At 45.6% G+C, this 15420-nt stretch overlaps 1 protein-coding gene across 1 annotated transcript; it reads left to right on the forward strand.

Annotated features, from left to right (window-relative positions):
* The first annotated feature begins 4348 nt into the window (after positions 1–4348).
* CTHRC1 (collagen triple helix repeat containing 1) lies at positions 4349–11870 on the forward strand. The gene is made up of 4 exons (XM_086465867.1): positions 4349–4492; positions 8864–9085; positions 10341–10557; positions 11728–11870. The coding sequence occupies exons 1-4, from the start codon at positions 4349–4351 to the stop codon at positions 11868–11870; spliced, it is 726 nt and encodes a 241-aa protein (XP_086321993.1).
* Positions 11871–15420: the final 3550 nt, after the last annotated feature.

Genomic DNA, 15420 nt, shown 5'->3' on the forward strand with positions numbered 1-15420 from the left:
TGACTTGACTGTTACCTGGAGATACAGAGTCTCAGCAAACAGAATACTGATAATTTCAAGCTTTTCTCAAGGCAGAAACAGGACATCACTGAGTATTACAATCCATTAAAAAATCTGCCCCAAACTAGTTTTTAAGATTCAAATATTAACATGTGTACCTGAAAAGCACTGCTGTGGCCACAATGCCATGCTTATCATGTTATGTAGAAACTACTGGAAGATATTTTTAAATAGGTGTATCTGCGCTAGTAAAGCAACAAAATATAGAGAGAGAAGTTTTGGATTATTTTAAAATTTTAAGCATGCTATATAAATAATATATTTAAATTATAAGGTGTTAGAAGGGATCAAGGCCAAGATCCCATTGATTTTTATACATTTCCAAAGATTTTTGTGGAAAAAAAAATGAAATCCATTTCTTAAACCTGTAATAAATTTCCCTGAGAGCTCTTACTTTGGTTTTCTTCTACAGCAGTACAGACGGCCCTTTGTCTCCTTGATCAGACAAGCAGGCTGCAAAGAGCCATTCCAGAAACTCAGCAGTCTACTCTGATCTCAGCCTTTTACACCAACTTACAACTCACCCTACAATATCAGTAGTAAAGTGAACAAGAGCTAAATGATGAACTCCACAATTAAAAGCACCAAGAGCAGATCAGTGAAGATCCCGAGTTCTTTGATGCTGAGCACAGCGTTGCTGAGCCTGAGCTCTCTGCTGCTTACTCTGGGTTATGCAAGTGGTCCCCATAGCAATGCATAGATAGGACTGCCAATCACAGCCCAAATCCCCAGACATCACCAGAAGAGGGAAATGTATAAAGCAGTAAGGGTTAAAAGCAGATGAAAGGTCCAGGTCTTGGCACTTACCATACTGGGCCTCTTTTGGCTCAGGATCTTCAGCCATGAACCTTCTGTAATATTTAGAGAGCTAAGTCTGGGTTTCCTGGTTGTGAAAAGCCACAAGCCCCCATCTGAGAAGAATCTATTTCTGAGTGGTTAAAGCTTCTTCTCACTGTAAGAAGACTCTACCAGATCTGCGTCTGTTCTACCAGATTTGGAATATAGACCTGGTCTTTCATTCCCAGGCTCTGCAATAACCATAGTCAATGGGTTCCTGTGATAAAACACTCCTATCTTTCCTGCCGCAGTTGTTTCACTTTGTGAAGACCAACGAATGAATAACAATTATTTACTGGTTGAATCCAAACCAGTGCTCTGATAAATGGTATCCATAAACTGGAAGAGCTCACACAAGAAAGGCAGAGAGACCCAGCGACCCAGTGGGCAGATCCTTGAATTTAAACATTTTATAGCTGAGGTGAATGGAAACACATGTGCATATGAGCGCATTCCCCTCTCCAGGCTTGGGTGGCTGGGTTTTGGGGTGCTGAGAGGCTGTGTGAGGGGGGAAAACAGCTCAAGTCACAGCGGAGAGAATTCACTCCTAGCACCAGCCCAGTGGTGTGAGCGTCTGCTATGTGTGGTGCACTGACGGCGCCACCGTGGTCTTGCATAAGCCTGCCTGGGTTGTGCAGCAGCAGACCGATTGTGTGGAAGACTTTAGTGACATTTAAATGGTGGATGTATGCACCTCATCATCTTTGCTGATAGATTTGTAAAGCTGCCTATAAAAGATAAATTCTGTATCTTATGGCAGTATGGGTAAGATGAAGGAATCGCTAGTTGATGTAATATGGATCCTGGTATGAAGATACTCAGGCAAATTTATTACAACAGCTCCTTTTGTCCGGGAAATATTTAAGGAAAAGTAGATCAGTAGTTCTGACTCAATTTGAGTATCTTGCGGATTCACCAACAGTTGCTACCCTCAGAAGCATTTAAATATACCAAAAGCCAACAGAGGATAAGCCTAGCAGATGGCAAGGCTTGCTGGGACTGAAACAGGCTAAGGAGGATGTTGATACTTCTGTTTTCCAGATGGCGATGCACATTGCAAGTCAAATGAGCGCTAGGAACTGCACAGTGCACTTACTGGAGCTCAAAACAGATGCCCCACCAGGATTTGCTAAGACCTTCTTTTACAGCGCTCCTCAGTTTGCTACTCCTGCCAAAGCCAGCCATTTGGGATTTAGAAGCTTCTAGCCCAGACTCAAACTCTGATGGTAAGCAAACCCGGGTGGGGAAATGCACACGGATGTATGTGCAAATTTTGTTATCTAAAATACTGAGTAATTGTATCAGGAAGATGTGCAGTACTGTGTGCTTCAGCTATTGCATCTTGCCCAGAGAAAATAATTCTGTAATACTGAAGTTTGGCAGTCTGGGAAGGGACATCCCTTAGAGAGAGCCCGTATTGATGCTGGGGTTCCCCAGCCACTTGGTAACAGTGCTTGTGTGACCATGCACGTCACAGAGAAGTCAGGTGTTACCAGCTTCACAGTATTGCCACCAACCCAGACCAGAGGCAGGAGGGCTTGCCAGCAGCGGCACGCAATTGCACAACGAAGCCTCTGCGTGTTCGTGGATGTTCACTGAGGCTGTCACAGCAGCAATTGTTACAATTAAGGATTTACATCACTCCATAAATTTTCCCAACTGGTTTAGGGAACCATTATTATTTACTAGGCACTAAGTCAGCTGGGTGTATCGGTGCACTTCTCCCCAAGGCAGGAGATCACACTTTAGCAACGCAGCTGACATCAGCCCCAGATCTCAGGACAGTGTGTGACAGGGTTGATGACAGAGGTGTGACCTGTGCTGCAAACCTCACTTTCACTGCTGTTGTTCAGCCAGTGCAGATGTGGAAAGGGGAGGACAGAAGTGGCTTGAAGTGCAGAGGTAACTGCAGTCCAAGCAACATGAGGAGGTTTAGTGTAAACAAAAAACTGGTTCTGCATAGTCTAGCATGAATGGCTCAACCTCATGTACCATGCATTCCTACAGAAGAGATGCGTGGTTTTGTCAAATACTTCAGAAAAAGAATGTATTGAAGCTTATCTGCCCCTTCTGGAAACTCTACCTCTACAAATCCCACAGAGATTGCAATGTACAGAAGTTTTCTTTCAAGTATTTGTTATTTCTGTTTTGTAGGTGCTTTCATTTCCAGTATGATGGAAAGAGAAGACTGAGAGGGGACCTTATCAACGCTTATAAATGTCTAAAGGGTGGGTGTCAAGAGGATGGGGCCAGGCTCTTCTCAGTGGTGCCCAGTGACAGGACAAGGGGCAACGGGCACAAACTGGAGCACAGGAAGTTCCGCCTCAACATGAGGAAAAACTTCTTTACTCTGAGGGTGACAGAGCACTGGAACAGGCTGCCCAGGGAGGCTGTGGAGTCTCATTCCCTGGAGATACTCAAAACCTGCCTGGACGTGATCCTGTGTGACCTGCTCCAGGAGAACCTGCTCTGGCAGGGGAGTTGGACTAGATGATCTCCAGAGGTCCCTTCCAACCCCTACCATTCTGTGATTCTGTGAAAAGTAAAATAATATTTTAAATGAAAGCAAAATGAGATGGTTTACGCTGGGTTGCCAAGGACTTTTCTTGTGTGATTGACAACGTTCAGTCAGGCAATATACCAAGTTCTTTGATAAAAGTCCAAATTCCGCTGCTATTCAGAAGGATTTTGTGTCCTTACCTTGTACTTCTGTTAAAGTGAACTCAGCGGTTTACACCCAGCTGCTATTTTATCACTGTTGCTGCTTACGCTACATCAGGCTCCTGCTCTGGTGATTAATGGGCAAAACAGCTCTTTCATCAGAAAGGTGTTACTGTCTGTGGAGCGCATCCCCTCAGACTGGGGAGTGGGCTGTGTGCTGGCCCGGCAGGGCTGTGCGGTGCCCAGGAGTGATGCACGGTGCTCAGGAGAGAGGTGCGGTGGCCCGGGAGGGCTGTGCGGTGCCCCGGGAGGGCTGTGCGGTGCCCCGGCAGAGATGTGTGGTGCCCGAGAAGGATGTGCGGTGCTCGGGAGGGGTGTACCGTGCCCGGGAGGGCTGTGCGGTGCCTCGGGAGGGCTGTGCGGTGCCCGACAGGGATGTGCAGTGCTCGGGAGGGCTGTGCGGTGCCCGGGAGGGCTGTGCGGGACCCCGGAGCTGCGGGCATCGCCCGGGGGTGGCTCCGCGAAGCCCGGCCCGAGGGGGCGGGAGCCCCCCGGCCCCCGTGCCAATGGCTGCGGGGGGGTGGCTCTGCCGGGACGTTCCCGCTCGGTTACAGGATGGAAATTCCCGGCCTCCCCGGGGAGGGAGCTCGGGCTCCGCGCTCTGAAAGGCTCATTTATCCCCGCGCTGCCGCCCAGAGCGGCGGACACGGGCCCCTGCGCCGCAGCCTCCCCTGGCCCCGGCCCCGGCCCCGGCCCCGGCCCCGGCCCCGGCGCGTCCCCGGCCCGCACCATGCGCCGCGCCCCGGCCGCCGCCGCCGCCGCCGCCCCGCTGCTGCTGCTGGCGCTGCTGCTGGCGGCCGCCCCGCCGCCCGGCGGCTCCGAGAGCCCCAAGGGGAAGCAGAAGGCGCTCCGGCAGCGGGAGGTGGTGGACATGGTGAGAGCGCCGGGCCGGGGCCGGGGCCGGGGCCGGGGCGGCGGGGGGCCGGGAGCGGGGCGGGCGGAGGAGCCGGGCGGCTTTTTTCTTGCAAAGACTGGGAAAAAGCGAAAACCGAGCGGTTTTCGGAAAACCTCGCTGCCGCCCCGGGTTGCCCTGCGCCGCTTGGGTTCTCCCGCGGTTGTTTTTTGTTACGCCCTTGTTATGCTGGATCGGGAAAATGCCGAGAAAGAGTTTTGACAGAACCCGCTGGTTTTCGGCGGCTGGGTGCGCCTCCTCGTGTTCCCCCCCTGGGGCCAGAGCCGGGCTTTGCGGGGGGAGCCGCCGGTCCCCGCTTCGGTCGCGCCCGCCCGGCGGAGCCGGAGGGAGCATCCCGGCGGGGATGAAGTCGGCACCGGGCGCCGGGCCCTGCCCTCTGCAGGCTGCGGGGCCCGGGCTGAGATCTTGCAGCCCTCGCAGCGTAGGTAGCTGTTTAAGTCTGAAAAGGCTGGGGGATAAATAATAAACTGCAAAAAGGGAAATAAAAAGACTGCTCTGTGGCGGCCATTAGATAGCGCGGAAACATCTGCACGCTTACTGAACCCGCCTCGCCTTGGATTCCCGTTAATTCATTATTCCCTTTGGCACCCGGGACCGCATACCGCTGTTCGCAATTCCATTGCAACTAGAAACCTGAATGCGTTGGGACTATCCCATCTCAGGGACAGAAGAAAGGAGGGAGCTTTTCCAGTCCTTGGAATGTGGAAAGCAGATGTGAAGCTATTTCTGTGAGCTGCTGGACTGCCATTCGCCTCCTATAGAAAATGAGTGGCATGGCCATTTCTTCCATGAGCTCCAGAGAGATCCCCCAAAGTGATGTGCTGGAAACACCATCGGTAGCAAGGCTCCTTCCCTTTCACACCACCTCATTACATTTTCACTTCAATTGTGGAAATTTAATCACATGGAGAGGAGTCTGCAGACATGAAGGAACTTACTTTTTGTGTTGGAGCGGTATTTTAGGGTCCCCCATTTCTCCTGCACTGCTCCATGCCTTCGGGTGCAGCAGAGTGAGCAGCAAAGCACAGGTACATGGATGGCAGCTGAGTCAGGCACAGCCCGGTTGTACAGACTGCTTCAGCTAAAGCCCTTCCAGGGCAGAATGAAGGCATGCCCGAGAGGGGATCCTGCCTTCAGTGGACATTTTAAAAGCTGTTTTATGCTTTTCCAGCTTAAGAAGGCATGAAAAAGACTTGACTTGGCTAGCATAGATGAATTTAGTTGGAGTGGAGCCTGAAGCCCAGGTAATTCTTTTGTTCACATCGTTTTTTTGGGCGTGCAACGGCTAAGCTGCTCTCTGGAAGGAAGCTGTGTGGCTCCAGTCAGCAGCAGTGGCAGCTCCTTTTTCAGGGCAGCCTTGTGGGACAGGAGGGCGGCGGGTCTGAGCCTCGGCAGGCCCCAGCTCTCGCTGATTTCCATGCCCTCAGGATTTCTGTGGTGAGTAACCACATGTAAAACCAGAGCCAGACACTGCTACAAATAAAGTTCAACAGGAAAAATAGCAGGAAAGGCAGATCACCAGTGCTGTGTGAAATAGAAATGTTTGCATCATTCTCGCAGTCCCTAGGTTGGTGTGTGCTTCGCCAAGCAGTCTTCTCTCCAGCTAACTTTTTTTAAATGTGGCCTTCTTGATTATAATATTCCACTATTTCCAGTGCCATTTGCCAACTATGTTTTCTTTGGTGAAGGTAGTAAAGGAATGCCAGCATCCATTAGGCCAGCTCTCATCTTACTTCTTACTAGACTTCTTCATATAGTCACTGATTTCATTTACAGAGTGGCTCCAGCCAAGCCTGTGATGCCCATGATGATTTCTGCACCATGGAAGAGGAACAACCCCAGAAGAAGAAAGTTCACCAGTCTGACAAAGGAGAGAGGGCAGGCGCTGTAGTTTACAGCTCCCGCGGTGTAGATAGCAGCATGGCTTGCAGGAGGGGGGATAGTTGGGAATAGTTGAACAGTCATTTAAAATGAATTAAGATAAATAGGTGTGAGAAAGGGGAAGAGCAGAATATAGTTCTCTCTGAGGATCTGGGATGAAGACTGAAGGAATTTGTCAGTCACTAGATGGGAAAGAGCAACTAAAGTAAAAGCCCTGCGATGGCCAGCCCCTCCTGGTTCCTGCTCAGCGTTTCTGTGCCTGCTCTGCCAGCCCCACACATGGGTGCCCCCCTGCCCCGGCTTCCAGCTCTTGTGCTGCTGGGGGAAGGAGCTCTGGGCTTCACAAACCTACTCTCCAAGGAAGGCAAACCCAAATCTCACAAGGTATGAAGGCAACGCATGTTAACGTGCAGTTTGGGAGAGCAACATTTGACCTTTCCTAATATTGTGATGTTAGGGAGGACCTTGGTGTGCCGTCCTCCCATGTGTCCCTTCCCACCACTATGAATGGGGATCACAGAATCACAGAATGGTTTGGGTTGGAAGGGACATTAAAGACCATCTAGTTCCAACCCCCCTGCCATGGGCAGGGACACCTTCCACCAGACCAGGTTGCCCAAAGCCCCATCCAACCCGGCCTTGAACACTGCCAGGGAGGGGGCAGCCACAGCTTCTCTGGGCAACCTGTTCCAGTGTCTCACCACCCTCACAGGAAAGAATTTCTTCCTGGTATCTAACCTAAATCTCCCTTCTTTCAATTTGAAACCATTACTTCTCATCCTATGACTACTCTCCCTGATACAGAGTCCCTCCCCACCTTTCCTGTAGGCCCCCTTTAAGCACTGGAAGGCCGCTGTAAGGTCTTCCCAGCATCTTCTCCAGGCTGAACATCCCCAACTCTCTCAGCCTGTCCTCATAGGGGAGGTGCTCCAGCCCCTGATCATCTTCGTGACCCTCCTCTGGACCCGCTTGAGCAGGTCCGTGTGTTTCTTGTGCTGGGGCCCCAAGAGTTGAATGAAGTGTGTGTGTGGGGGGGCTCACCAGAGCAGAGTAGAGGGGCAGAATCCCATCCTTCGACCTCTGGCCACATTTCTCTTGATGCAGCCCAGGATGCCATTGGCTTTCTGGGCTGTGAACACACCTTGCTGGCTCATGTTCATCTTACCACCCACCAGCACCCCCAAGTCCTTCTCCCTAGGGCTGCTCTCGATCCACTCATCGCCCAGCCTGTGTCTGTGCTTGGGATTGCCCCAACCCAGGTGCAGGACCTTGCACTTGGCCTTGTTGAACTTCATGAGGTTCACACGGTCCCACCTCTCCAGCCTGTCAAGGTCCCTCTGGATGGCCTCCCTTCCCTCCAGTGTGTTGACCTCACCACACAGCTTGGTGTCATCGGCAAACTTGCTGAGGGTGCACTTGATGCCACTGTCCACGTCACCGACAAAGATGTTAAACAGCACTGGGCACAACACTGACCCCATAGGAACGCCACTCGTCACTGGTCTCCACTTGGACATCAAGCCATTGACCATGACTCTTTGAGTGTGACCATCCAGCCAATTCGTTATCTACTGAGTGGTCCATCCATCAAATTCACGTCTCTCCGATTTAGAGACAAGGATGTCGTGTGGGACAGTTCAAATGCTTTGCACAAGTCCAGGTAGATGACGTCAGTTGCTTTTCCCTTATCCACCAATGCTATAATCCCATTGTAGAAGGCCACCAAATTAGTCAGGCACGATTTGCTCTTAGTGAAGTCATGTTGGCTGTCAGCAGTCATCTCCTCATTTTCCATGTGCCCTAGCTTAGCTTCCAGGAGGAAAATAATCCTGAGTTCAGGATTATTCCAGGGTGCAGATTCCCATGTCTACATCAACATGGACACGTGTGCACTCCGGAGTCTGACTTGCGTGGCTTGACTATCACGGCGTGATTTTGTCCCACTGGAGTGGCGACAGAAAAAAACTGGCATTAACCTCTGCTCTCTATGAAATGCAAAAATGCCTCTGCTTTTAAAAAAAAAAGGTAAAACTAAAATGAAAGCTTATTTCCCGAGACCATTACAGAAGCAATGGTGGGTTAGGAGAAAGTAACTATCAACATATAACTCTTTTGTTTGTTTCTCTATTGGATTGTTTTGAATCTTCTGAGTTTTCCAATAGGTTTTAATCCTTGGACTAGGCCAATTTTTAATTCTAGGATTTATGCATCTTTTAATAAAATAATTGACGTCTTAATTTACAGCAAACTGTGCTGGCACTGCTTAACTGTGTGGGTTTTTTCCCTTTTTTTTTTCTCTATGGAATCATTTTCTTGGTGATCAAGAAAGAGCCCATTAGCTTGTGTCACAGCAGGGGTTTTTGTGGTGGTGGTAGTGTTAGTTTGCATTTAACTCGGTTAGCCTCAGAGTTAACGGACAGAAGCAGCAGCAAGATCTGTTCTGTGTTTCAGTACAACGGTGTCTGCCTGCAAGGCCCCAGTGGTGTTCCTGGACGGGATGGAAACCCAGGAGTCAATGGGATCCCTGGCACTCCTGGGATCCCAGGACGGGACGGGCTGAAGGGGGAGAAAGGCGAATGCATGCGTGAGAGCATCGAGGAGTCCTGGACGCCCAACTTCAAGCAGTGCTCGTGGAGTGCACTTAATTATGGCATCGATCTTGGGAAGATAGCAGTAAGTTAGCTTTGCCTAGGATGCCGTGTGCCACCAACCACCGCAGGCTCTTGATCTACCTTTATGAGCTGGGTAGTGCCAATTGTACAGATTTCCTCTTGGAGCCTTTTTTCACATGTAAGGGTAAACTTCTCAAAGGTTTAGCTACTTCAGGTTCATCTCAGCTGTGTTTCACAGCTAGGGACCCATTTCATTTCTGTAATAACGTTTCAAAAGAATGATGTGGCTGGCGTTAAGAGGACATTTAGAAGACCAGATCTGTAACTGTAAGGCTGGAAGTCACACTACCAAAAAAGTACCCCCAGCTTGCCCAAAATGGGGCAAGGTTTTTACCATTTCAGTCATAAGGAACGGGATAGGTTTACATCTTTAATCTGTTAATTGTACCTGTCTTTATAACTCCTGCTTCAAAACGGTTGTCCACTGAAACTCAGTTGCAGGATACTACTGCAAAAAGGAGCAGCATTGTTCAGGAGGAGAATTGCCAAGAGTTACCCAGGCTAACCCAGGCAGTCTGTCCTCCACTGCAGCGCCGGGTATAAAACTTTCAAACACAATGGCACAAGCCTAGACGAGGGGAAGAAATCCCAGCTCAACCCCAGCTATGAAGCAATGCCCAGACTGGTTGGAGCAATTTAACTGCTATTGCTGTGGCTAGAGTGAGAATCAACTTTTTTGAATAGACATTTCTCACTGCCTTGTACTTGAACTGTCCTCGTCCTCCCCCCAACCCACCCCATGATATCCAGCATTCTGAAGACAAAATAACAAGCTCTTAAAAACCTGAAAATGTTTCTTTTTCAGTTGTGGAGATTTTAGCAGAGTTTAAGCCTCTCACAAATCTTGTGATAACTGTTAAATCCAGAATTTCTGGTAAGAGAGACAGAAATTGTACTGTCTTCTCACGCAAGGACTTCAGTGCAGCTTTCGGACAGCTCATACTCTTTACATAAATCCCAGAAGGTAACTAGGTTACCATCTTAACAACAGGTATTACCTAAAGTTAAGCATTTCCATAATGCCCCTTCTCCATTACCATCTATAAAGTGCTGTTTCTGATTTGGATCTTTGTACCATATGGTATTTGCCAGGCTCTACTTTCTTCCTTTTTTTTTTTCCCAGAGGGAAGGGACTGAAAAGAATAGCCAAAACATTCTGAAATAAAATATATTCCTAATATATTCCTAAATATAAATATATGGAAAATAGGTTCAAAACCTGAAGTTGCTACCAAAGCATTTTTGTCTCCTCTTAGGAATGTACGTTTACAAAGATGCGCTCGAACAGTGCTCTCCGCGTTCTCTTCAGTGGATCGCTTCGGCTAAAATGCAAAAATGCCTGTTGTCAGCGCTGGTACTTTACTTTTAATGGAGCAGAATGTGCTGGGCCGCTTCCTATTGAAGCCATAATATATTTAGACCAAGGAAGCCCAGAGCTGAATTCTACTATTAACATACACAGAACTTCTTCAGGTACGTATGCCAAACCACATGAACAGACAGAGGAGAAGGCAGTAGCAAATCTAGTTACCAAATGCAGAGAGTGCAGTCTGCCTTAGAAAGACAAAAGACTGAAAGAAGAGGCAGAAGTGTCCAGCTAACACTTGTTACTCTTGCTCTGCTGTCTCACAGCTGAATATCAATAGTAAAACTATTAGAATTATTAAGTGGTACTTTCTTACTCTGGTATTTTTCATGGTACTTACATCCTGCAATTTAGAAATGCAAGAGATTTCTATCCACACAGCTCTACTGATCTCTGCTGCAACATGAATACAGAGACATTCTGTGCTGTGTTAGCATAAGAAGAAACTGCCTTACTGCCAAGTAAACAGTGTCATCCTGGCTTCAAATACTGGTACTTGCGCATTATCTGTGCTTAAAATGAGACTTATTCCTCCTAGAATTTCTGCTATAATTTCAGGTGGGACACAAACCCACAGTACCTCCACAGTGGAGTATCTAGGAACAATTATTTGATTGCTAAGTGAAAGGCAAGTTAGTGAAGTCATTTAACATAAAAGGAAGTGACACTAGGAAAAAGGGACTAACATAAAGTCTATACTCTTTCTCCATTTTCCTCCCTATACTATTTCATGACTGCATGAAATGAAGGTCTAGAACTATGACAGGTTTATTTTTCATCAAGGGGTAGGACCCACTTGTCTTCATTAACCCATGTCCAACTAGTGGTGCTCGTGGGGAAAAACAAAGGGCAAGAGACGTGGAACTTACACAGAAGCAGTGAATTAGGAGTGGAAAGGATCACAGGGTGGCCATCAGGGCTTAGCTGTGGAAGCCAGGTATGGCTGTACCCCCGCCCCATCACTAAAAAAGATGGCTGGATGGGATTGAAGCCATATCCCAGCTACCAGTTGGTAATTTCGGACATTTAAAGAAGCAGGTAAACATCCCATTTTGCTGTCCTGTGGACTGTGATCTGCTTCAGATACTGCAACACCATGGATAAAGGCAGTCCATGACTCTGTAACCCATGTTGCCACACCTCTAAGTAATAGGTTTTTATTTCTAAAAATGCTATTCAGGTTTAGCTAAAAGTTCTTAAGTACTTGTGTCCACCTTCAGTTGTGAAACACAAAGTGATTGTGTCTGCTGAGGTAACCTGATCTTTGTCTTTAACAGTGGAAGGTCTGTGTGAAGGGATCAACGCTGGCTTGGTGGATATTGCCATCTGGGTCGGGACTTGCTCAGATTATCCACGGGGAGATGCTTCTACTGGATGGAATTCAGTCTCCCGAATCATCATTGAAGAACTGCCAAAATAACTTTCCCTCCCTTTTTATAATCTCTCCCTTGTTGTTTTTTTTTTTTTTTTTAATTTTGTATAATTTTCTTCAGAATTTATTTCTATAATAACTACTCGGATGCAAGTATTTGACTGAAAGACACCAAACTCTTGCATCTGTAGTCTTTGTCTAGCCTTTTTTGCACATTGCAGAGGCTTTTTATAATAATCATTTTAGAATATAAATATCAAAACCAAGTTAATTTACTTTTTTAATTCCTTGTTTGACATAAGAAAATGTACTACCACCATTTTAAAAATTAACTGTAACTTTTTGTATCAAATAAATAAGACCTTTAAAAAAAAAATCCAGGCTATTTTATTGCTTATCAAACTGTTTAAGGTATTTTACATGGTGTGATGACACACAATTGTTTTAGAAGACTCCATAGAAAGTTCTAAGAAAGTAAACTCAGGTCTTGGCTTTAGCCTTCAGAAAACATAACATCTACTCCTGTAAACCTCACTACAGAATAGCATGCTCTGCTGTTACAGTCTTAACTCTCTCAACAAACTCCCGGTGACTTAGCCGTGACCTAGATGATGTGGTAAGCGTTAAATACCACATTCTGAATAACTGAGTAAAAACAGACTATCTAAGCTCTCCTTCCCTCTTTTGTTTCTTGATAGACTGGATTTCGGTATAAACACCTATTCTCAGTCTCCTCCATTAGCATGCAGGTACTAATTAACTTTATAGTTACAAAACGTAAATTCATTGCTCCAATAAAACAATTCTCCTGGATTTAGCCTTTCAGATATATACAATCACTTTGGTGTTAGTTAAAAGCTAGATAAGTGAAATAGCTTGGAAGATACAGAAATAAGTAGTTTGAAATGCTTTGGCTTCCAAGAAGTGTACTGGTACAGTGAAAGAATGACGTCACAGCTGTTTGACTGCAGAAGTGACAACACTGATCATGCCAACACAGCATTAACTTCAGTGTTTTAAGTATTTTCTTCCAAATGCAACAAGTGATATACTCAAATATTTTAAAAAATTGTACGTATTCTGTAAAATTTAAAAAAATAATAAAATAAAATAAATTAAAAAAAGAAAGCCACAAGAAAAAGCATGTACAACATGCAGGAATCTACTATCTTCCCAGAAATTAAAAGGCAAAACCCCATTAAATCTGAGATAAGGAATTTATTTCAACTATTCAGGACTAAATCTTAGCTTTTTTTCTGAACAGGTTGTAAGCTTTTCCCCAGGCATCTCAAATTGGTAGCTCTTGTCTCAGCTTTTGTTAAGAATGCTAGAGGAACACACCTGCAGCTGGGAGAGCATTCAGGCTTTCCCAGCTCAAGCTTATGTGTGATACTGCTGCAAGCCAGCAAGCTATACAGCTGGTACTTTGTCTCTGAAGAACTGTACTGTTTTCATTGGCTTGGACGATGGGTTTTAAGGTATCTGAACACAAACAAGTTACTATGAGCTAAGCTACGGTCTGAACTTACAGAATGTCAGTTAACATACAGTAACTGATTGTGTACATGCTTTCAGCCTGTCTTTGCAGTTATCCTGGAGCACGAGTAAGTGTTCTGGGCCTAAAGCACACTAATCCAGGGTAGTAAGTGCACAACTTTTATTCTTTTCTCATGAATTATTTATATGCCTTCACAATATTTTTTGGACCCTGGTGGCAGAGTTAACATGGTGTTCCATTAAAAATTAATTCTGCGTACTAGAAAACACACAAAACCAAGTAAACACCCTCCAAAGGCAGAAGTTAGTAGCTGTTAGGGATCCATACAGTCATTCGCATGGGAAACTTCCAGTAAATTTGATCTTCAGCTAAATACACATGGAAACTTTCATCAGAAAAACCAAAGCCAGCCATAATAGCTACATGCCCTTTTCAGATGAGATGATCAACAGAATCAATAGAGGGGATGGGATCATGGAGGAGAAAGTGTAAATTGTTAATAAAGTTCAGTATACACAAAAGGTGGTATGTGGCAATAGCATCAACAGAAACAAGCAAGTGGATTGCTGGATTCAGATTAAAAATACTGAGCAGTTTCTGTAGTCTTCCAGATTTCAACTTAAATTGGAAACCAACTCCCTAATCTGTTAAATTTTTATTAAAAAGCCTTATTTCTGCTTTAGCTTAGTCTTCTGCTAAACAGGAAAATTGTCTAAGTGATTATTCAGGTGTTGTGCTGGATAGTATTCTCCACTCCTTACAAAACCAATTATTTTCTCCTACCTGTTGAATAATCTTTGCTAACTTATTTCCTCCTTAGTTAAGTGACACTTTCTAGTACTTCTTAATACCTTCTTACTAACAGCAGAAGGCAGATGTTATGGCCAGTAATGTATTTTCTTAAAGAACAACTAAAAAATGAAACAAACCCAGATCTCCAAAAGGTACATATCCCTGACAGCAATTACTGGCATGCAAATAAACATCATTATTATACAAATTTACTGAGATGTACTGATTTAGTTTATCACTAAGTTAGCAATCAATATATTCTTACAGCCCTTTCCTTAGACCACATCAGAAGACATTAATGGATCATTTTTTTTTAAAGAAAGTCCTGTGCACAATATTTTTTAGACTACTTGTGGAATTATTTTTTTTCCGGAGAATATCATTGAAAATAAGCATGGTCATACATGTTATTACAGTGGTTTGAAAACTGCATCACTATGGGATTACTAGTAAAACCCCCTCATTTTTAAAATGTAAGTCTACTTTCAGATATGTATTCACTTAGTAATATTTGGTCAGATGTATCGTATCAGTAATGGAGAGAATCTCTCTTGCTCAGAGAGAGATGGAGAGAGGAGGGAAAATGAGTTAAGCAGCCAGCGATGCACACAACATACACTTTGGTCTGGTGCTAAATGCAAGCCAAAAACCACAATGCAAGTCCGTCTTGGTATGAGACAAGAACTGGGTTTCGTCAGATTGGCAACTACTCAAACCCAAGAATGGACAGCTGTTTTACAAAACAATTTGAGTTTCCAAACTGCACCCCACTGAGGCAGCATTTTTGTGTTGGATGAGCAATGGAATCTGGAGCATTCCATATCCTAAAATCTGACAAATAACTCAGAGGTGGATTCAGAAGACATCGCTGTAAACAACTACATACATACTTTCTTCATGAGACTCAGATAAAGATTTAAGAAAGTTCTGACAGACCCCAGAGTCGCTTTTATATGAAGTCTTCCACTGCTGTAGGAACAGAATCTGACCAACTGGTATTTTGAGACTTGTCAAAAACAGATTAGTCCATTATTCCAGGCAAGCCAGGGTGAACTGAATTGCTGCACAGCTGCCTTCACCCAGTCACAGTGCTATTATTTCACAGGTGCAGAGACATCTGTTTCAAGCAAACACAGCTGATTCAGAAAGGAAAGCAGCAACGCAGGAACATTCAGTAGAAGAGATGCTGGCAGGGCTTTACTATCTCCAGGTTCTTTCCTCAAACTACTAGATCAATTCAGTGTCAAAAACCACTGCTGAACTAAATCTCTCCCAGATCATAAATATAAAAAATAAAGGATAGATTCC

The sequence above is a fragment of the Leptosomus discolor genome, chromosome 5 (genome assembly GCF_034619465.1).
Source record: "Leptosomus discolor isolate bLepDis1 chromosome 5, bLepDis1.hap2, whole genome shotgun sequence".
In the NCBI taxonomy this organism is placed as follows: domain Eukaryota; kingdom Metazoa; phylum Chordata; class Aves; order Leptosomiformes; family Leptosomidae; genus Leptosomus; species Leptosomus discolor.

Bases quoted from the DNA above. Each gene is read 5' to 3' on its own strand.
- CTHRC1 (XM_086465867.1), top strand. From the start codon at position 4,349: ATGCGCCGCGCCCCGGCCGCCGCCGCCGCCGCCGCCCCGCTGCTGCTG. The intron at 4,493-8,863 runs GTGAGAGCGCCG...TCTGTGTTTCAG, and splicing joins AGCGGGAGGTGGTGGACATG to TACAACGGTGTCTGCCTGCA. The intron at 9,086-10,340 runs GTAAGTTAGCTT...GTCTCCTCTTAG, and splicing joins TCGATCTTGGGAAGATAGCA to GAATGTACGTTTACAAAGAT.